The sequence below is a fragment of the Tamandua tetradactyla genome, chromosome 1, assembly GCF_023851605.1.
Source record: "Tamandua tetradactyla isolate mTamTet1 chromosome 1, mTamTet1.pri, whole genome shotgun sequence".
In the NCBI taxonomy this organism is placed as follows: domain Eukaryota; kingdom Metazoa; phylum Chordata; class Mammalia; order Pilosa; family Myrmecophagidae; genus Tamandua; species Tamandua tetradactyla.
In genome coordinates this window covers 92,636,788-92,656,055 of record NC_135327.1, presented here as the reverse complement: position 1 = coordinate 92,656,055, position 19,268 = coordinate 92,636,788, and the positions used below count along the sequence as shown (strand labels likewise).

Below are 19,268 nucleotides of genomic sequence, written 5' to 3'. Positions count from 1 at the left end.
GTCTCTACTGACACCGCAAGGAGGAGGTGAAAGTCCTGACTCTCCATTAATTGGCCTTCTCTGAAACTGCTCCAGAGGCGGGAAGGGCCACCTTGTTACTGCTAGATGGAGGTGTAAGTCCAGGCTTTCCACGTGGTCTCTACTGACTCCGCAGAAGAGGGTACCTCATTGCTTCCCATTGGGGATGAAAGTCCTGGTTCCTTACTTGGCCTTTTCTGACAAACCTCGGTGGGGTTTGTGGTACCTTGTTACAGCCTGGTGAGGATGGAAGTTTAGGCTCCCCTCTCAACCTTTGCTGGCATGAGTAAAGGTGGGGCCCACAGTTCTTTGTTATTTGGCTGGAGTAGAGTATTTATTCTCTCAAGTTTTCTGCCTTGCTAGGTTGGCCCTTTCCTGGTCCTTTAACTACAGAAGGCAGGTTTTTCTGGGGGCTTTTTTTTTTGTCTGTATACATTGGTATTCCCAGGTTGCTGGCATCTTAAATTCTAAGTTTGATATTTAAGAGGCAAAAGATAACCCAGGGAACTCAGTACGATGTTGTTCCTTGGGACCTGAAGTCCCTAGCTAGTCTGTCGTCTTCTCTCTACTTTTCAGAGTCATCTTCCATTGGTTTTATATATAATATTTAGGAATTTTAGTTGTACTTAGCAAGAATAGGAAAAAGTATGTCTATTCCAACTTCCCTGAAGTCAAAGTCTCCAATAGAGTTACTGAATTTTGTTTTTGATAATTTCAGTATCTGAGAAACTTGTGGTTCTAAATTTGTTTTTTCTGCTCTCATTTATAATGTGATCATTTTTCTTCTTATTATTTTTTAATCTTATTTTTTGGGGGTGTATGGTCCAGGAATCAAACACGGGTCTTCTGTATGGAAGGCAAGCATTCTACCACTGAGCTACCCACTTCTTATTTTTAAATTTTTAAGAGGAAATCATGAGAACCTAAATTTGAATCACTTTCTCTAAAAAGGATTTGATTTCACCTCTGCCTAGAGTCACAGAGGCTACCAAACTAGAAACATTTCTTCAAGGGTCCTGGGTTCAAGTAGAAGTGTCAATTCAGTTTTCCTATTCTGTAGCAGAACTGCACCAGGGTTAGTAGTCTAATTGCAGTACTGTCGTTGCCATTATATCCAAGGACATCAGGGTCATTTGTTTACTAGTACAGTCTGTCCATTTTAGCTCATAGTTCATCTTCCTTTCTTTTATCAGGGACAGGGGGAAGGGAGTTGATACATCTTGAAGATTTTCGTTACTTTCTTGCAATCCCAGAAATTCTTTTCAAAATCTATGTTTGTTATAATTTACCCAAGATCTGGGCCAAAAGCACTGGTAGAAATGGAAATCCCTTATATGTGAAACTTGGCAGTATTACCTTGAAACCAACCAGAAATACGCTATTCCTAGCAGTAGCCAGATTTTTGTTAAAAGGCCAAATATGAAGGTTTTATTACTGCTGTTCTGAATTCTTTAATGAAGGTTTTCATTTTTAGAAAGTGAAACATTATTAGAATAATATCTAATATATCTACAGCAAAACTAGGCCTTACTCACTCTTTACCATAACTGGGTTCAGGGTCACTGACAAATTTGGGAGGAATTAATAAGAACTAGTAGAAAACTAGAATACTGGGGGATATAGAAGAAAATCGTGAGAGGTGACAGCTATAAAATATGGTTTAACCTGTACTCTAAGGCTCAGCCTAATTATAGAATTTTAACTGTAACATGAAACTCCTTGTTACTTTTCCCTAGAAAACAAAATAAATCTTTATTTTATACTCCTGCAGCTAGTTCACTTTCATTCTATTTTGTACCTGTTTCAAAAGTATAGATCACTACATTCCACAGAGACACAGAGATGTTTTATACCATTATTACTTTATTCATGGTTCTTCTTTCTTCTTTAATTGATTCAGTCAATTAAAGAAAGTTATGATGTCTTCATAAGTCAGAAGGTTTAGCTTCAAAAAACCATTTCTCCCTTCATTATCTTGACATTCTACTTTAAAATTCTGTTCCAAGGACAGCCCTGTACAAACCTAAATTTTCAATAAGAACAAGATTGATTGCTAATCTTTATTATGTGCTGGGTTCTGTTCTATGCTCATTAAATATATTTACTCATTTAATCCTCATAACAATCCTGAAACATTAATTATTTGATTATTCTCACTCTACAGGCAAGGAAACTGAGGCACAGAGAGTCAAGTAACCCAAAGTCTCACAGTTGGAAAGTGGTAGAAGTAACTGTTTATCCCATTCTGTCTGGCTGCAGAGTCTGTGCTATATTTTTCAAGTACAGTCCGTGTAGGGCTAAGTATGTGTGATGATTTGAGTCTAACAAATATAAAAACATAAAGTACTGTATAAAGTACTGTAGCAGGGAAAACAGGTTAAAACACAATGCAATTATTCCTGTAAGAACATGTACCATCTTTCACATTTTAAGTTTCACTGTCAATTTGTCTCTATAGTTGCTTGCTATAATTATTAACTTAGATTTAAAAATCCCAAACAGAGTAAAGGAATTCACTAGCACCATCATTAAGTAGGTTACAAATTTACCCTTTGCCATAGATCAGGAATACACTTAAAATCAACTCAAGAAAATAGGTTTAGGTATTCAGAGAAGTACCCACATCCATTTGTTATGTATTCTAGGGCCTCACAGCCCCTTTTTAAAAAAATCATTTAACTCCTAACCCAGTTTCTGTATGCAGTCTGAAAACAAGGAACCACTCAAATGAGACATCCCTTCACAGCAGCACTGAAAATGTATTTAACATAGAGATATCCAAGATCTCTGTTCTCAAATGTTAAAAAGTGTTTTATATTAGCATATGGAGAGAAGATCCTTAGAGATAGTTTATGTTTAATGAGGTTTTATTTCTCCCTCTTTGATAATATTTTCAATTTCTTCTGAAACTTTTCCTTTATAGTCATTTGGTTCTATTGCTTCTAACTTCTTTTGATAATCCAGTGGTAACTCATGCTCTTTTGCACCCATGCAAATGACCTAGAAATGGTTAAACAAACAAAAAAATCCTTTTAGTCAGGAACTAATAATTTCATTTAGCATACCACAGCTGTATTTGTACTGTGAAAGTACGAAGCATTAGCTCTCAGATAACTCTAGAATAACTCTTATAGAACAAAATAAGAGATATAATCATTCCTATCACATTGAGCATTTTGTGAATTATTGGTAGAAACAGAAATGCCTTACATATGACATTTGGTAATATTACCTTGAAAACAATTGGAAATATGGAATTCTTCATGATTACTAGATTTTTATTAAAAGACCAAGCATGAAGGTTTTATTGCTTTTCAAAGTCACATGATACATCTTCATGGAATATCTATCTTACTCAGTAACAGTAACTGAAAAATTAAATCTTATAGTCTAGAATTTGCATGACCTTTTAAGAAAAAACATACTGCAAAAAAATTTTTAAAGTTTACAGGGAGCAGTTTTGGTTTCAATCTGGGAGAAATTCTTGCTCTGGATTAGACATGGGGCATAAATGGCTACCATGTTCAATGGCATATCCAAGATCCATACCAAGCTAGTTCCTCTAGTCCCCTAACTAGAAAATGCCAGATACGGCCCAGGAATTGGATCACTGATCCAAGGTGCCATTTCTTGATAGGCTGTCCAGTAAGCACCTACAGTTTGGATTTCCCATACTCTTTCTGTGCTTGCAGGGGTGGTTTCCCTGATTCTGATAAGCTGTGACTTTTCTTTCTCCATCTAGGGATGGAAAACATTTTGGCATAGAAAATATACTTTTCCCCCATAAAAATGAATCTTGATGTTCATGAAATATTGTTTCAGAGAGAAAAAAAGGTATACAAGAATATGTAAAGAATACACCTATTAAAAATTCATTCATACATATTACTTTCTACTTTAGAAAAGAAAATACACAACTGTAATTATAACTCACGGTTCTCTTCTAATTTCTTTTTTTGTTTTTTTCATGGGCAGACTCTCTCTTCTAATTTCTAAAACACTTTTTTTAATAAACAAAACTTTAGAAGAGTTCTACCATTATGCATAATTCTGTACAACATTTTTGAATTTGCGCTTTAGGCAAATGACTATTATTTTTTAACTCAGACACATTTCTGTTAAAATGAATTGTTCATATGGAATTTAAAATACATACAGCCTTTTAAAAACAAGTATCGTGGCAGAATTCTTGCTTGCCATGCTAGAGAACTGGGTTCAATTCCCAGTGCCTGCCCATGCAAAAAAAAACCCAAAACCAAAGAAGGTATACTTCATTTAACTCCTTAGTAAAAATTATAAAGAAATCATCAGCCACCACATGAAGGAATGAAGTTTGAGGCACGCAATTAGGTGAATGAACCTTAAGGACTATATGTTGAGTGAAATGTCAGAAACAAAAAGTCAAATATTATCATACCTCACTCATATGGACTAACTATAATATATAAACTCAAAGAATTGAAGTCAAGAGCATGGTTACTGGTTGGGGTTGTAAAGGGTCCTAGTTTGTAAGCTCTTATATCAGTCATATATATTCAGGAGTTGTAATTGTAATCTCTAAATTCTGAGACACTGAGCTGTTTGTATATAACCTGGTCAGTCCCAGAAACTTTGAGTATTTACATGACACCTGAGACTCAGAGTTTGAGCTCTGAAGCTATGAAAGTCAGCATTATCCCATACAGCAACTGTTCAAAAAGTTGAAGAAGGGATCAGACCTTGACTAGAGATACGAATGAAGCTGATCTGGATAGGACTAAGGTAAATTAGAATACTGGTAAAGGATGATACGGTCCTTATTTTAAAACTTCAACTTCTGTGTGAGACCAAAGGGAGAGATGTTTATTTCGTACAAAACTTTTATTTTGGCAATGCCTACACATGTAAAAAAAAATTATATTCTGGGTAGCACATTACTTATTTTAATTCGTATGGTCAGTTTAGTTGAACACCAGAAGTACAGGGAATCATGGACAGGGCATGAGATTTTGCTGGTCTGTCCAGGTATTTGTGATGCCTGGCTATATCGCAGAGTAATTTGGGCAATGAATAAAAACGGATTTGAAAAGACCTCTTGGGGAACTGGGGTTTTAGAAAGGAAGAAATATTCAACTTCCTCATCTGGGGAATTCCTGATATTCTTCCAAGCAGTGAGGACAAGCAAATTAATAGGCTGAGCCCTCAATCTTGGGGTTTACCCCCATGAAACTTATTCCTGCAAAGAAGTTAACCCTACTTAAAATTATGCCTAAGAGTCACCCCAGAAAACCTCTTTTGCTGCTCAGATGTGGCCTCTCTCTCTAAGCCAACTGAGCAGGTGAACTCACTGCCCTCCCCCACTACATGGAACATAACTCTCAGGGATGTAAATCTCCCTGGCAACATGGGACAGAAATCCCAGATTGAGCTAGACCCAACATCATAGGATTGAAAAAGGCTTTTTGAACAAAAGGGGGAAAAGAGAAATGAGTAAAAATAAAATTTCAGTGGCTGAGAGATTTCAGAGTCAAGAGGTTATCTGGAGGTTATTAGGCATTTTACAGATATTCCTTTTTTTTTTTAATGCAAACATTCCTATTTTGATCATTCTGTTCTACATATATAATCAGTATTTCACAATATCATCACATAGTTGCATATTCATCATCATGATCATTTCTTGGAACATTTGCAACTATTCAGAAAAAGAAATAAAATGAAAACAGAAAAAAAAATTATACCTACCTTACCCCTTACCCCTCCCTTTCATTGATCACTAGCAATTCAAACTAAATTTATTTTAATATTTGTTCCCCCTATTATTTATTTTTATTCCATATGTTCTACTCATCCATTGACAAGGTAGATAAAAGGAGCATCAGACACAAGGTTTTCACAATCACACAGTCACAATGTGAAAGCTATATCCTTATACAACCATCTTCAAGAAACATGGCTACTGGAACACAGCTCTACATTTTCAGGCAGTTCCCTCCAGCCTCTCCATTACATCTTGAATAACAAGGTGATATCTACTTACAGTGCAAGAATAACCTCTCAGCCATTGACACTTCGTCTCATTTCACTTTTCCCCTTTTTGGTCAAGAAGGTTTTCTCAATCCCTTGATGCTGACTGAGTCTCAGCTCATTCTAGGATTTGTCTCACATTGCCAGGAAGGTCCACACCCCTGGGAGTCATGTCCCACAGAGATAGGGGGAGAGTGGTGAGTTTGCTTGTTGTGTTGGCTGGAGAGGCCACATCTGAACAATAAAAGAGGTTCTCTTGGGTGTGACTCTTAGGCTTAATTTTAAGTAGGCTTGACCTATCCTTTGTGGGGTTAAGTTTCATATGAACAAACCCCAAGCCTGGGGGCTCAGCCTATAGCTTTGGCTGTCCACAATGCTTGTGAGAATATCAAGAATTCAACTTGGGGAAGCTGAATTTTCCCCCATTCTCACCATTTCCCGAAGGGGACTTTGCAAATACTTTTCCACTCACTGATCAAATCACTCTGGGATTCATCAGGGCATCACTCTGGACAAATCAACAGAATCTCATGTCCTACCCAAGGTTCCGTGTACTTATGTTGTTCAACCAACTATCTACATAAGTTATATTAAGAGATGCACTAGTCAAAATATAAATTTTATACCAAATAAACATTTTTTGCTTTAGTCTCACATAAGTTGAAATTTTAAATATTAATTACCATCTATTTTCAGCACCCTGCAGTAATGACATTCCTTTGTTCTTCCTCATGCAAAACCATTTTTAAAATTTGTACATTTAGTCACTATAATTATACACTCTTGGCATTCCTAGATTATACCATCTCAGTCTTTATTGTCTATCTTTTTTTGTGATTTCATTTATGCCCACAGCCCTCCTCCCTCTATCATTCTCACATTCAGCTTCATTCAGTGTTTTAACATAATTATATTAGTTATGTCTTATTGTGCTGTCCATTTCTGAGTTTTTATACTCAGTCCTGTTGCACAATCTGTATCCCTTCATCTCCAATTACCCAATATCTTACCCTATTTATCTCTCCTGATGGTCTCTCTTACTAACGAAATTCTCCAAGTTTATTCACTACTGTCAGTTCATATCAGTGAGACCATACAGTATTTGTCCTTTTGTTTCTGGCTAATCTCACTCAGCATAATGTCCTTAAGGTCCATCCATGTTGTTACATACCACATAACTTTATTCTGTCTTACAGCTGCATAATATTCCATCGTATGTATATACCACAGCTTGTTTAGCCACTCGTCTGTTGATGGACATTTGGGCTGTTTCCATCTCTTGGCAATTGTAAATAATGCTGCTGTAAACATTGGTGTGCAAATGTCCATTTGTGTCTTTGCCCTCCTGTTCTCTGAGTAGATACCAAGCAATGGTATTGCCGGGTCATATGGCAATTTTATATTTAGCTTTTTGAGGAACCACCAAACTGCCTTCCACAGTGATTGTACCATTTGACATTTCCACCAACAGTGGATTAGTGTGCCTCTTTCTCCATATCTTTTCCAGCACTTGTCATTTTCTGTTTTATTGATAATGGCCATTCTAGTGGGTGTGAGATGATATCTCATTGTGGTTTTGATTTGCATTTCCCTAATAGCCAGGGAAGTGGAGCATCTTTTCATGTACCTTTTGGCCATTTGTATTTCCTCTTCTGAGAAGTGTCTGTTCAAGTTTTTTGCCCATTTTGTAATTGGGTTGGCTGTCTTTTTGTTGTTGAGTTGAACAATCTCTTTATAAATTCTGGATACTAGACCTTTATTTGATATGTCGTTTCCAAATATTGTCTCCCATTGGGTAGACTGTCTTTTTACTTTCTTGATGAAGTTCTTTGATGTGCAAAAGTGTTTAATTTTGAGGAGTTCCCATTTCTTTCTTTCTTTCTTCAATGCTCTTGCTTTGGGTGTAAGGTCTATAAAACCACCTCCAAGTATAAGATTTATAAGATATTTCCCTACATTTTCTTCTAATAGTTTTATGGTCTTAGATCTAAGGTTTAGGTCTTTGATCCATTTTGAGTTAACTTTTGTATAGGGTGGAGATATGGGTCCTCTTTCATTCTTTTGCATATGGATATCAAGTTCTCTAGGTACCATTTATTGATGAGACTGTTCTGTCCCAGGTGAGCTGGCTTGATTGCCTTACCAAAGATCAATTGTTCATAGATGAGAGGGTCTATATCTGAACACTCTATTCAATTCCATTGGTCAATATATCTATATTTATGCCAGTACCATGCTGTTTTGATCACTGTAGCTTCATAAAATGCCTTAAAGTCAGGTAGTGTGAGCCCTCTGACTTCATTTTTTTTTCTCAGGATACTTTTAGCTATTCGGGGCACGCTGCCCTTCCAGATAAATTTTGTTATTGGTTTTTCTATTTTTGAAAAGTAAGTAAGTTGTTGGGATTTTAAATTGGTATTGCATTGAATCTGTATATCAATTTAGGTAGAACTGACATCTTAACTATATTCAGTCTTCTAATCCATGAACACGGTATGCCCTTCCATCTATTTAGGTCTTCTGTGATTTAAGAATTTATTGTAGTTTTCTTTGTATAGGTCTTTTGTCTCCTTAAATTTATTCCTAAATATTTTATTCTTTTGGTTGCAACTGTAAATGGAATTCTTTTCTTGATTTCCCCCTCAGACTGTTCATTACTAGGGTATAGAAACACTACAGATTTTTGAGTGCTGATCTTGTAAACTGCTGTACTTATTTATTAGCTCTAGTAGTTTTGCTGTGGATTTTTGGGGGTTTTTGACATATAGTATCATCTGCAAACAGTGAGACTTTTACTTCTTCATTTTCAATTTTGATGCCTTGTACTTCTTTTTCTAGTATAATTGCTCTGGCTAGACTTCCAACACAATGTTGAATAACAGTGGTGATAGTGGACATCCTTGTCTTGTTCCTGATCTTAGGGGGAAAGTTTTCAGTTTTCCCCCACTGAGGATGATGTTAGCTGTGGGTTTTTCATATATTCCCTTTATCATTTTGAGGAAGTTCCCTTCTATTCCTATCCTTTGAAGTGTTTTCAACAGGAAAGGATGTTGAATTTTGTCAAATACCTTTTCTGCATCAATTGAGATGATCATGTGATTTTTCTGCTTTGATTTGTTGATATGGTGTGTTACATTAATTGATTTTCTTATGTTGAACCATCCTTGCATACCTGGGATAAATCTTACTTGGTCATGATGTATAATTCTTTTAATGTGTTCCTGGATTTGATTTGCTAGAATTTTGTTGAGAATTTCTACATCTATATTCATTAGGGAGATTGGCCTGTAGTTTTTTTTTTTGTAATATCTTTGTCTGGCTTTGCTATGAGGGTGATGGTGGCTTCGTAGAATGAGTTAGGTAGCTTTCCCCCTCTTCAATTTTATTGAAGAGTTTGAGCAGGATTGGTACTAATTCTTTCTGGAATGTTTGGTAGAATTCACATGTGAAGCCATCTGGTCCTAGACTTTTCTTTTTGGGGAGCTTCTTAAAGACTGATTCAATTTCTTTACTTGTGATTGGTTTTTTGAGGTTGCCTATTTCTTCCCAAGTCAAAGTAGGTTGTTCATGCCTTTCTAGAAAGTTGTCCATTTCTATCTACATTGTTGTATTTATTAGCATAAAGCAGTTCACAGTATCCTGTCCTCTTCCATTTCTGATGTTATTTATTTGCATCCTCTCTCTTCTTTTTGTCAACCTCGCTAAGGGTCCATCAATCTTATTGATTTTCTCATAAAACCACCTTCTGGTTTTGCTGATTTTCTCAATTGTTTTCATGTTCTCAATTTCATTTATTTCTACTCTAATCTTTATTATTTCTTTCCTTTTGCTTGCTTTGGGGTTAGCTTGCTGTTCTTTCTCTAGTTCTTCCAAGTGGACAGTTATTTCTTGATTTTTGCCCTCTCTTCTTTTTTGATATAGGCATTTAGGGCAAATAAATTTCCCTCTTCGCACTGCCTTTGCTGCATACCATAAGTTTTGATATATTGTGTTTTCATTTTCATTTGCCTCAAGATATTTACTGATTTCTCTTGTAATTTCTTCCTTGACCCACTGGTTGTTTAACAGTGTGTTGTTAAGCCTCCACATATTTGTGAATTTTCTGGCACTCTGCCTATTGATTTTTTATCCAAAATTATCAAAATTATCAAAAATGAAATGATCCAACTTCATTTTTTTTATGATCTGAGAAACTGTTTTGTATGATTTCAATCTTTTTAAATTTATTGAGACTTGCCTTGTCCCCAGCATATGGTCTATCCTTGAGAATGATCCATGAGCACTTGAGAAAAAGGTGTATCCTGCTATTGTGGGGTGTAATGGTCTATAAATGTCTGTTAAATCTAGCTCATTTACTGCATTATTCAAATTCTCTGTTTCTTTATTGATCCTCTGTCTAAATGTTCTGTCCATTGATGAGAGTGGTGAATTGAAGTCTCCAACTATTATGGTTGATGTGTCTATTTCTCTTTTCAGTGTTCTCAGTGTCTGCCTTATACATTTTGGAGCATTTTGGCTTGATGCATAAATATTTGATTGTTATGTCTTCTTGCTGAATTGTTCCTTTTATTAATACATAGTGTCCTTCTTTGTCTCTTTTAACTGTTTTACATTTGAAGTCTAATTTGTTAGATATTAGTGTAGCTACTCCTGCTCTTTTCTGATTGTTATTTGCATGAAATATCTTTTCCCAACCTTTCACTTTCAACCTATGTTTATCCTTGGGTCTAGATGCATTTCCTGTAGATAGCATATAGATGGGTCCTCTTTTCTAATGCATTTTGCCTGTCTATGTCTTTTGATGGGAGAGTTTAATCCATTAACATTTAGCGTTATTACTGTATGGGCAGTACTTTCTTCTACCATTTTGCCTTTTGGATTTTATATGTCATATCTAATTTTCTTCTTTTTATACGTTTACTCATAGTCTTCATTTCTACACTCTTCTCCACACTTCTCTCTTCTGTCTTTTCATATCTGTCTCTAGTGCTCCCTTTAGTATTTCTTGCAGGGCTGGTCTCTTGGTCACAAATTCTCTCAGTGATTTTTTTGTCTGAAAATGTTTTCATTTCTCCCTCATTTTTGAAGGACAATTTTGCTGGATATAGAATTATTGGTTGGCAGTTTTTCTCTTTTAGTAATTTAAATATATCACCCCACTCTCAGCCTCCATGGTTCCTGGTGAGAAATCTATGCATAGTCTTCTTGGGCTTCCCTTGTACGTGATGGATTGCTTTTCTCTTGCTTTCAAGATTCTCTCTTTCTCTTTGACATCTGACATTCTGACATTCTGACTAGTAAGTGTCTTGGAGTACATCTATTTGGATCTATTCTGTTTGGGGTACGCTGCACTTCTCGGATTTGTAATTTTAAGTCTTTCATAAGAGTGGGGAAATTTTCAGTGATAATTTCCCCCATTAGTTTTTCTCCTCCTTTTCTCTTCTCTTCTCCTTCTGGGACACCCACAACATATATATTCGTGTGCTTCATATTGTCTTTCAATTCTCTGAGTCCTTACTCATATATTTTTCCATTTTTTCCCCCTATATTTTCTTTTGCTTGCCGGATTTCAGATGTTCCATCCTCGAGTTCACTAATCCTATCTTCTGCCTCTCAAAATCTAACATTGTAGGTTTCCATTGTTTTTTTCCTCTCTTCTACTGTGCCTTTCATTCCCATAAGTTCTGTGATTTGTTTTTCAGACTTTCAATTTCTTCTTTTTGTTCACTCCTTGCCTTCTTTATATCCTCCCTCAATTCACTGATTTGATTTTTGATGAGGTTTTCCATGTCTGTTCATACATTCTGAATTGTTTCACTCATGTATCTCAAATTAATTGTTCGTTTTTTCCTTTGACTAGGTCATACCTTCAATTTTCCTATTGTGATTTGTTATTTTTGCTGGCGTCTAGGCATTTAATTACCTTAATTAGTTTATTCTGGAGATTGCTTACACTTCTTTTCCTAGGGTTTTCTTGCTGGATGAATTTGTCGTATGTCTGTTCTTTCACATTCAGTTCAGATTTTTCTGGACCTCTAGCTTAGGTTTTGTTTAACAGAGGATAATTTTTCAGTTCTTGTTTTCTTGTTTCCTGCCCTGCCTGCATGGTGCCTTTTTCACCCCACCCTTAGGAGGGTCTACTTAGGTATTATAGACCCCAGCCGGATTTTCCCAGACCAAACTGGCTTCCTGTCAGGAGGAAAGAGTCACCTGCATCAGTTTTCCCTGAGGGTGAGACCCAGCAGGTTGAAAGACTTTCCTGTGAAGTCTCTGGACTCTGTTTTTCTTATCCTGCCCAATATGATAAGATAATACTTGTCTGCCTGCAGGTCCCACCAGCAAAAGATGTTGCGGTACCTTTAACTTTGGCAGACTCTCCCTGCTGAGGTGTGGTGGAGATAGAGGAGAGGTTGTAGGCTGGTTTTAATGGCTTCAAATTACCAAGCTCTGGTGTCTGAATTCCTTAAGGGAGGGATTCCACCTGAGTTGGGCTCCACCCTCCCCTGGGGAAGGCTCAGGCTCCAGACAAGCCCTCAAACAAGCTTGTTTCTGCCTATGCTTGGGGCACTTGCAGCCTGAGAAACCCTGCTGCTGTATCTAAAGGCAGTCAAGACTTTGTAGAAACACAGTCACAAAAACCTCTTTTTTTTCCCCGTCAGCCCTGCCCCCTTGGCGCCAGGGCAAAAATGAGGGACCTCTGCTTTGACCAGGTTCACCTGAGCTGGGGGCCTATTTTTAGTTGTCAAAATTTGTTAACTAATTCCACAATTGGCATTTGGTGGCGCTCAGCCCCTGCTGCTGGTAAAGTCCCTTTCCTTTCCCCTCTGGGAAGCAGTCTGTGTGGGAGGGGCGCTGGCTGCAGCGGCCTGGGGAACTCATGGTTCTGGGGGAGCTCGCAGCCGGTCCAGCTGGTCCAGACTGGGGAACTCTGTGTGTCCAGTCACTGATGTGGCCCTAGGAACTGTTCTGTACTGTTTCTGGTTATTTAGTAGTTGTTCTGGAGGACAAACTAAATCGCGCACCTTGCTAAGCCGCCATCTTGGCTGCCCTGTTTGTTTTTTAACTTTAGATATTCGTTTTTAGTTTACAGTGTATTAGAGTGGCTGGAGGGAAGTATCTGAAACTGGTAAGCTATCTTCCAGTAGCCTTAATTCTTGAAGACGACTGTATAATATAGCTTTTACAATGTGACTGGGTGACTGTGAAAACGTGTCTGATGCTCCTTTTATCCAGGGTATGGGCAGATGAGTAAAAAAATATGGATAGAAAATAATTAAATAATAGGAGCGATAAGAGGTAAAATAAATTGGATAAATGGAAATGCTAGTGGTCAATAAGAGGGGTGTCAGGGGTATGGGATGTATGAGTTTTTTATTCTTTCTTTTTATTTATTTTTCTGGATGCAAATGTTCTAAAAATGATTACAATGATGAATACACAACTACGTGATGATATCGTGAGCCACTGATTGTATACAATGTTTGCCAGTTTGAAAGTATTATGTACCCCAGAAAAGCCATGTTTTAATCCTGATCTAATCTTGTGGGAGCAGCCATTTTTTTTAATCCTGGTTCAACAATGTAGGTTGGAAACTTCTGATTAGATTATCTCCATGGAGATATGCCATGCCCAATTGTGGGTGTGAGCTTTTGATTAGATAAAGATGTGCTTCCACCCATTCCAGGTGGGTCTTGATTTGTTTATAGGAATCCTTTAAAAAGGAAACATTTTGGAGAGAGTCAGAAAAGACAGAAATACAGAGCCAACAGAGAGAGAGAGAGCCAACAGAAACTTCAGAGTTGACAGAGAGCACAGACACGGATCTTTGGAGATGCTTGGAGCCCGGCAGACATTGCTGTATGCCTTCCAACAAGATGCTAAGCAAGCCAGAACCTGGACAGACCCAAGGGAACCCATGAGATAAGAGTCAGCCCCAGAGAAGCAAAGTGAAAACTCCCCACAGGAACAGAGGCTGAAAGCAACGGAACCCAGGAGCAAGGGACCAGCAGATGCCAGCCATGTGACTTCCCAGCTGACACAGCTATTCCAGATGCATCAGCCTTTCTTGAATTAAGGTATCTTTCACTGGATGTCTTAGTTTGGACATTTTCATAGGCTTAGAACTTTAAACTTGTAACTTAGTACACTTTTTAAAGGCCATTCCAGTTCTGGTATATCACATTCCGGCAGCTTGCAAACTAGAACACCACATATGCACTGTATGTATGTGGCGATTTCTCAATAAAAATATTAAAAAAAAAATATGGTTGTAAGTGGCTTACCTTTTTATACTGTGGTGATGGGGGAGCACTCACATAATTTTTCATCTGATAACTTCGACACGTTATTTCTTTTCCTTCTTGAGTGTGAACATTAACTTCTATTGGGTCATATGTTCCACCTACAACCCCTTCTTGCCTGAAACCAGACAGTCAAATTTTAACCACTGGATTTACCCAATTTGATTTTCTGGGTAAAGTTGGCATATAAAATTACAAATTTAACTACATATGGAAGTTGTTACTCCCTATGTGTTTTGAGATATCGTAGGACATACTATAAATACAATCACATCAAAAGTAAACATTTTAATTAGAAAACCTAAGACTTAATATTACTTGGTATACTTCTACTATCAGATCTATGAAAACATGTCAGTGTAGTTAGTTTAGTGTTCATACCTGTGAAACACTGTTCTTTAGGCTACAAAAAAATAATGGGCTATGTGTTGTGACACCAAACCAACATCTACCCTGAGAAAAGTAGGGAGGATGATTCTTTCTCACTGACAAATGAGATCAAGTATCAGGCATGCCAAATTATCTGCTTAATTCTACTCTTTCCTGGAAATTTTCTTTGTATTAAATGCTCTACTACACAACACAAAGAGTTCAGGCTATAAAAGGTAACACAGCATTTCTAGTATACTGTAAAGGGTTTTAAAAATTAATACTTATTTACTGATCCAGCTGCCATCTTAAAGATTTATTTTTTTAAAACTGGCTCTACTAAAAACAACTGGTTTTAAAATTAATAAAAATATATAAAAATTACAAAAATCTTCAAGACTTTCTAAATATGAAACTATGAAAAGATTTTTATATAAGAAAAATAAAAAGAATAACAATAAGGCATTCATCTTTTACAGAAGAGATTACAACATCCAAATCTCAACCAGAAAGTATGTGCCTTCTAGACTTTATTTTTAGCAAAATCATATTATTATTCCTTTTATATTGACTTTAATGTATATAGAACATGTCCGTAGTATACTGTTTTGACAAACTAACATACACACTCACACATCCTTGCATATGATCCACTTACTGAATTGGTAATTATTTAACTTATAATAAGAAGTCACCTACTCATCCAGAGAACATAAATTGCTTTTGTTCATTTTCCATACTACTCCCCACACTTCATCTCCAGGACTCTGAAAAATGGTAGCTATTCCTCCATGCCACGTACGACTTATTTTGCCTTGGGAATTGCCAAAGTCAAGCTTAAAATCCTACAAAGGAAATCAAAGTGATATGATCAAGACCCCCTTGAACCCAAACTTCCCTCCTCAAAATAAAAGGTTTACCTTTAGCTCCATGCAATTGACACATTTGATATACTATGAGTGACTTCTATGTGCAAGAAGCTGTGGAAAAGACAAAGATAGAAAAGGGCCCAAGTCTCAAGGATTATATATTTTTCATATTTTTCTTTAAAAATGAAATGTAATTTGAATATGCATAAGTATCTTAACATAAATAGAAGTTTTAAGAAAAAAAAATACCATAACCCTAATGCCTTAACTCAATTATTTTCATTTTGCACTGTTTGCCCTAAGCGAGCTGGCATTTGTGCGTGATTCATATATTTACAAACATTCGTCTAATATTCATGGAGTGCACTGATCTATAATAATCACTGGAGGAACTAAACACCTACTGAAAAACTACAGGGTATATGAGCTTCATAGAGACCATCTCATTTTATTCTGCCAACAACTTTAATTTATTGCATTCATTTTAGAGCAAGGAAAATTGTGGCTTAGAAAGATTAAGCAACTTGCCTAAACTAAGGTTCTAGTTTAGCTTCTTCTCTAACAGAGTTGGACAACCTGGGGAAGATTAAAAATCTTGACTTGCTTTGTTTGATCTTGGAAGATTTCATTCCATCTTTCAGAGCTTTTTTTCCTTAATAGCAAAATAAAAAAGGGTGAATTAGATGATAACTTAAAGTCCCTTCCAGGTTAAAAGATCCCTGTAACTTCTATTTTCTCAAAAATTTTGTCAGACAATTCAGGAAAAATGTTGGCTCAAGCGACTAGCACTTTTAGTTGCCATATTGGATATTCTTCTTGGACCTGTATCCTCTGGTAGGATAGCAACAGATGAGATTAAAGTTACAACCCACAGCACGGACAGGCTGCCTGTTGCTAAATACAATACATAATTTTCATTCCTCCTCTTACTCTACTTTTCAGCAGCTTCTGGGGACTTTCAGGCTGCTCCTCGTTTCCCTTTGCTAACTCCTCCTCCACTACCACATTTCTAAATGTTGGAATTTCTCAGGACTCAGTTTAGGTCCTTTTCTGTTCGTTTAGGAGTTTGCCCGAAATCATTTCATCCCCTTCAAATGCTATCTAATATTGTGATCCATCTCAGTATCTTCAAAAGCACACAGAGCAGGGTCTAGTACATCATAAGCACTTTAAAAATGTTAATTAATATTTTTCTGCTCACTTGCATGTCTCACAAGCATCTCAAACTCAGATTTCAAACTGAACTTAAGATATTCCTTTCCAAACCTGATTGTTCTCAGTAAACAGCACCATCATCAGTCTACTACACCAAAAAACTTGAGTCATCCTTGATCAAATCTCCCCCTTCCTCTCTCAATCACCAAGTCCTAACAATATTATCTTCTAAATTTCTCTCAAATCCATCTACCCTCCAAAGCCCTCACTCTAAGTTCAAGATGCCACTATTTTTAGCACAGACTGCTGCAAAGGCTTCTAAATGGGTTTCCCCTCTTGTACCCCTTCAAGTTTCTACTCTTGCACCCCTTCAAGTCCCCCTTTCCATAACCAGAAAGAGCTTTCAGAGATGTAAATCTGACCTTTCTTTTGCTTAAATTCTACAGTGGGTCTTCTCATGTTCTTGAGATAAAGTCCAAAGTCTTCTTTGGCCTCTGTGTCCTCTAAGATCTCACACTTCCCTTCCTCTCCAAACCTTAATGGCACATAGACCCCTCTCACTGAACTCCAGCCACAGTAGCTGGAAGATCCAAAGGCTTACTTCCTCAGCTTTGCATATGCTGTTCTTTCGTTTTGTTTGCACCCCTCCTTCCCAATGAATCAAGGTCTCAATTTAAAAGTCACATTTTTCAGGTAAAGCTTTCTTAAGCATCTAGTTCAGGTTAGGTACCCCAGTCATATACTCTCATAACAAACAACTTGCATATCTTCATTATAAGACTACCCATACCTGCAACTGCGTAGTCATTTGTTTCTCTTCCTCCCTGTCCCCACTACTATCCCTACTACTTAAAGCACCTAAACTCTCTTCCTATATTTGGGGAATTCCCTACCTTTTGAGTCTGGGGGGGTAGGGAGTATCAGAGCCAATTCTCACTTTAGAAGTGCTCCAAAGACCAAAATTTGTTTCTTCTGGCTTCACCTGCAGTCACGGCATGGGCATATGGCTGAGACCTAGCCAGTCAGCACACAGACCAGAAGCTTTGAATTAGAAGCTGGTGCCAGACAGCAGGGACTCCACCATGGTGGTGGCGGGGCCACACCTATGTTTCAGGAACTATGGGGGATACAGTGCCAATGGCGGCAGGGTTCATGCGGGTGGTGCTGGTGATGCACGATGCCACCTCCACATTTACCAAGTCCAATAGTGGTGTAGTAGCAGCTCTCTGGACTGGTTCTAACTGTGATGCTGGCTATAATATGGTTGCTGAGTCTCCATCAATGCCTGCCTATTTTGTTAGCTTTGAGCTCCTGCCTTTCTGGGCATTCTGTGAGCTCTTCAACAGCATTTCTACACAATTCTTTTTTTCTGCTAAAGTCAGCCAGTTTCTGTGGCTTGCCACTAAGAACTCTGCAGAGTATACCAAAGACCATGTTCCTCTAGTTCAACGTTGAAAGAAGGATTTGTACACAATTCGTTACACATGTCTCCTGTAGACTGGCAGGTCCTCAAAGCAGCAACTTTACTTGGTTATCTTTGTATCTCCAGATAAGACCTGAAAGAACATGTTCTTCTAAACGAGAGACTGTACTGTTTTGAAGATCAATGATTTATAGAGGATAGTTATGTTCATCCACTTAACCGAGGACAGGGGGATATGTGAATTAGATATAGTTCCAGCTTTCAGGACCTCTAAGAACAGAAGCAAAAGACAGGTGAACAGATTTCTAAAATAACAGGTAACTCCTCCTGTAACAAAGGTGTGTACAGAACAGAGAGCAGCTAACCCCCTGGTTTGGGTTGGAGAAGGCTTCAGATGTGCTAACTGAATGGGTTCTGGGAGGATGCCGGTTGAGTTAGAGAACAAGAGAGAAGCAGCCAAACCTGTGCAGAACGAACAGCCTGTGTACCTGTGAGGAGGTTTCGGGAAAGCTCAGGGCGGCCCGAGAGCACCGGGCTGGGGTAGCAAAGTGGGGCAGCACAGCGGTTACGGAGATGAATCTGCCTGTGCCGGCAGAGGCAGATCATTAAGAGGCCCCTGATGTATCCGTATCCTGAAGATCTGGACTCCTGGCCCAGCTCTGCCGAAGCGTGTCCACGAGAAAGCGACACCTCTGAATTCTGGCTCCCTCGCCTGTAAAAAGAGCACTGACCTGTAGGCGGGCAACGCTGCAGAAGGCGGCCGAGGGGTTTCGGAGGTGGATCCTCTCCGTCAGCAGGTTGCTGCCGTAGGCGAAGTACAGAAAACTCTCCTCATCGTTTCCCCCGCAGTTACCATGGCCCGACTTCGCCATGTCCCGCCGGACGTTGGTACTGCCCGGGACTCGGGAGCAGTAGTGAAAAGCGGACCAAGAGAGCTGCTCGGTGCCGCCGACCCCTGCCACTGGCCACCAGCTAGAGAAAAGGAGAAGTGGGCCGGGCGGTCGCGAGGCTAGCGCTCTCCTCATTGGACGCCAACAGGAGCCGACCTTCAAACGCCACGAGCGCCTCTCCGCCCACCACTTGGACGCTGAAACTGCTCTATCCTGTGGCAACCCGGGGCTGGCTCCT

General features: G+C 38.2%; 1 protein-coding gene across 1 annotated transcript; it reads right to left on the bottom strand.

The window, feature by feature from the left end:
- Positions 1–1,861: 1,861 nt before the first annotated feature.
- Positions 1,862–19,257, bottom strand: GGCT (gamma-glutamylcyclotransferase). The gene is made up of 4 exons (XM_077120606.1): positions 18,872–19,257; positions 15,393–15,538; positions 14,307–14,442; positions 1,862–3,018 (listed from the first exon to the last, which is right to left on the bottom strand). Exons 1-4 carry the CDS (start codon positions 19,163–19,165, stop codon positions 2,875–2,877), a joined length of 720 nt encoding a protein of 239 aa, XP_076976721.1. The 5' UTR covers positions 19,166–19,257; the 3' UTR covers positions 1,862–2,874.
- Positions 19,258–19,268: the final 11 nt, after the last annotated feature.

Coding starts and splice junctions, on each gene's coding strand:
- GGCT (XM_077120606.1), bottom strand. CDS start 19,165: ATGAGGAGAGCGCTAGCCTCGCGACCGCCCGGCCCACTTCTCCTTTTC. Junction 15,539..18,871: donor GCAGCGTTGCCCGCCTACAG/GTCAGTGCTCTT, acceptor TTTCCTTTGTAG/GATTTTAAGCTTGACTTTGG. Junction 14,443..15,392: donor AATTTATGTTCTCTGGATGA/GTAGGTGACTTC, acceptor GTCTGGTTTCAG/GCAAGAAGGGGTTGTAGGTG.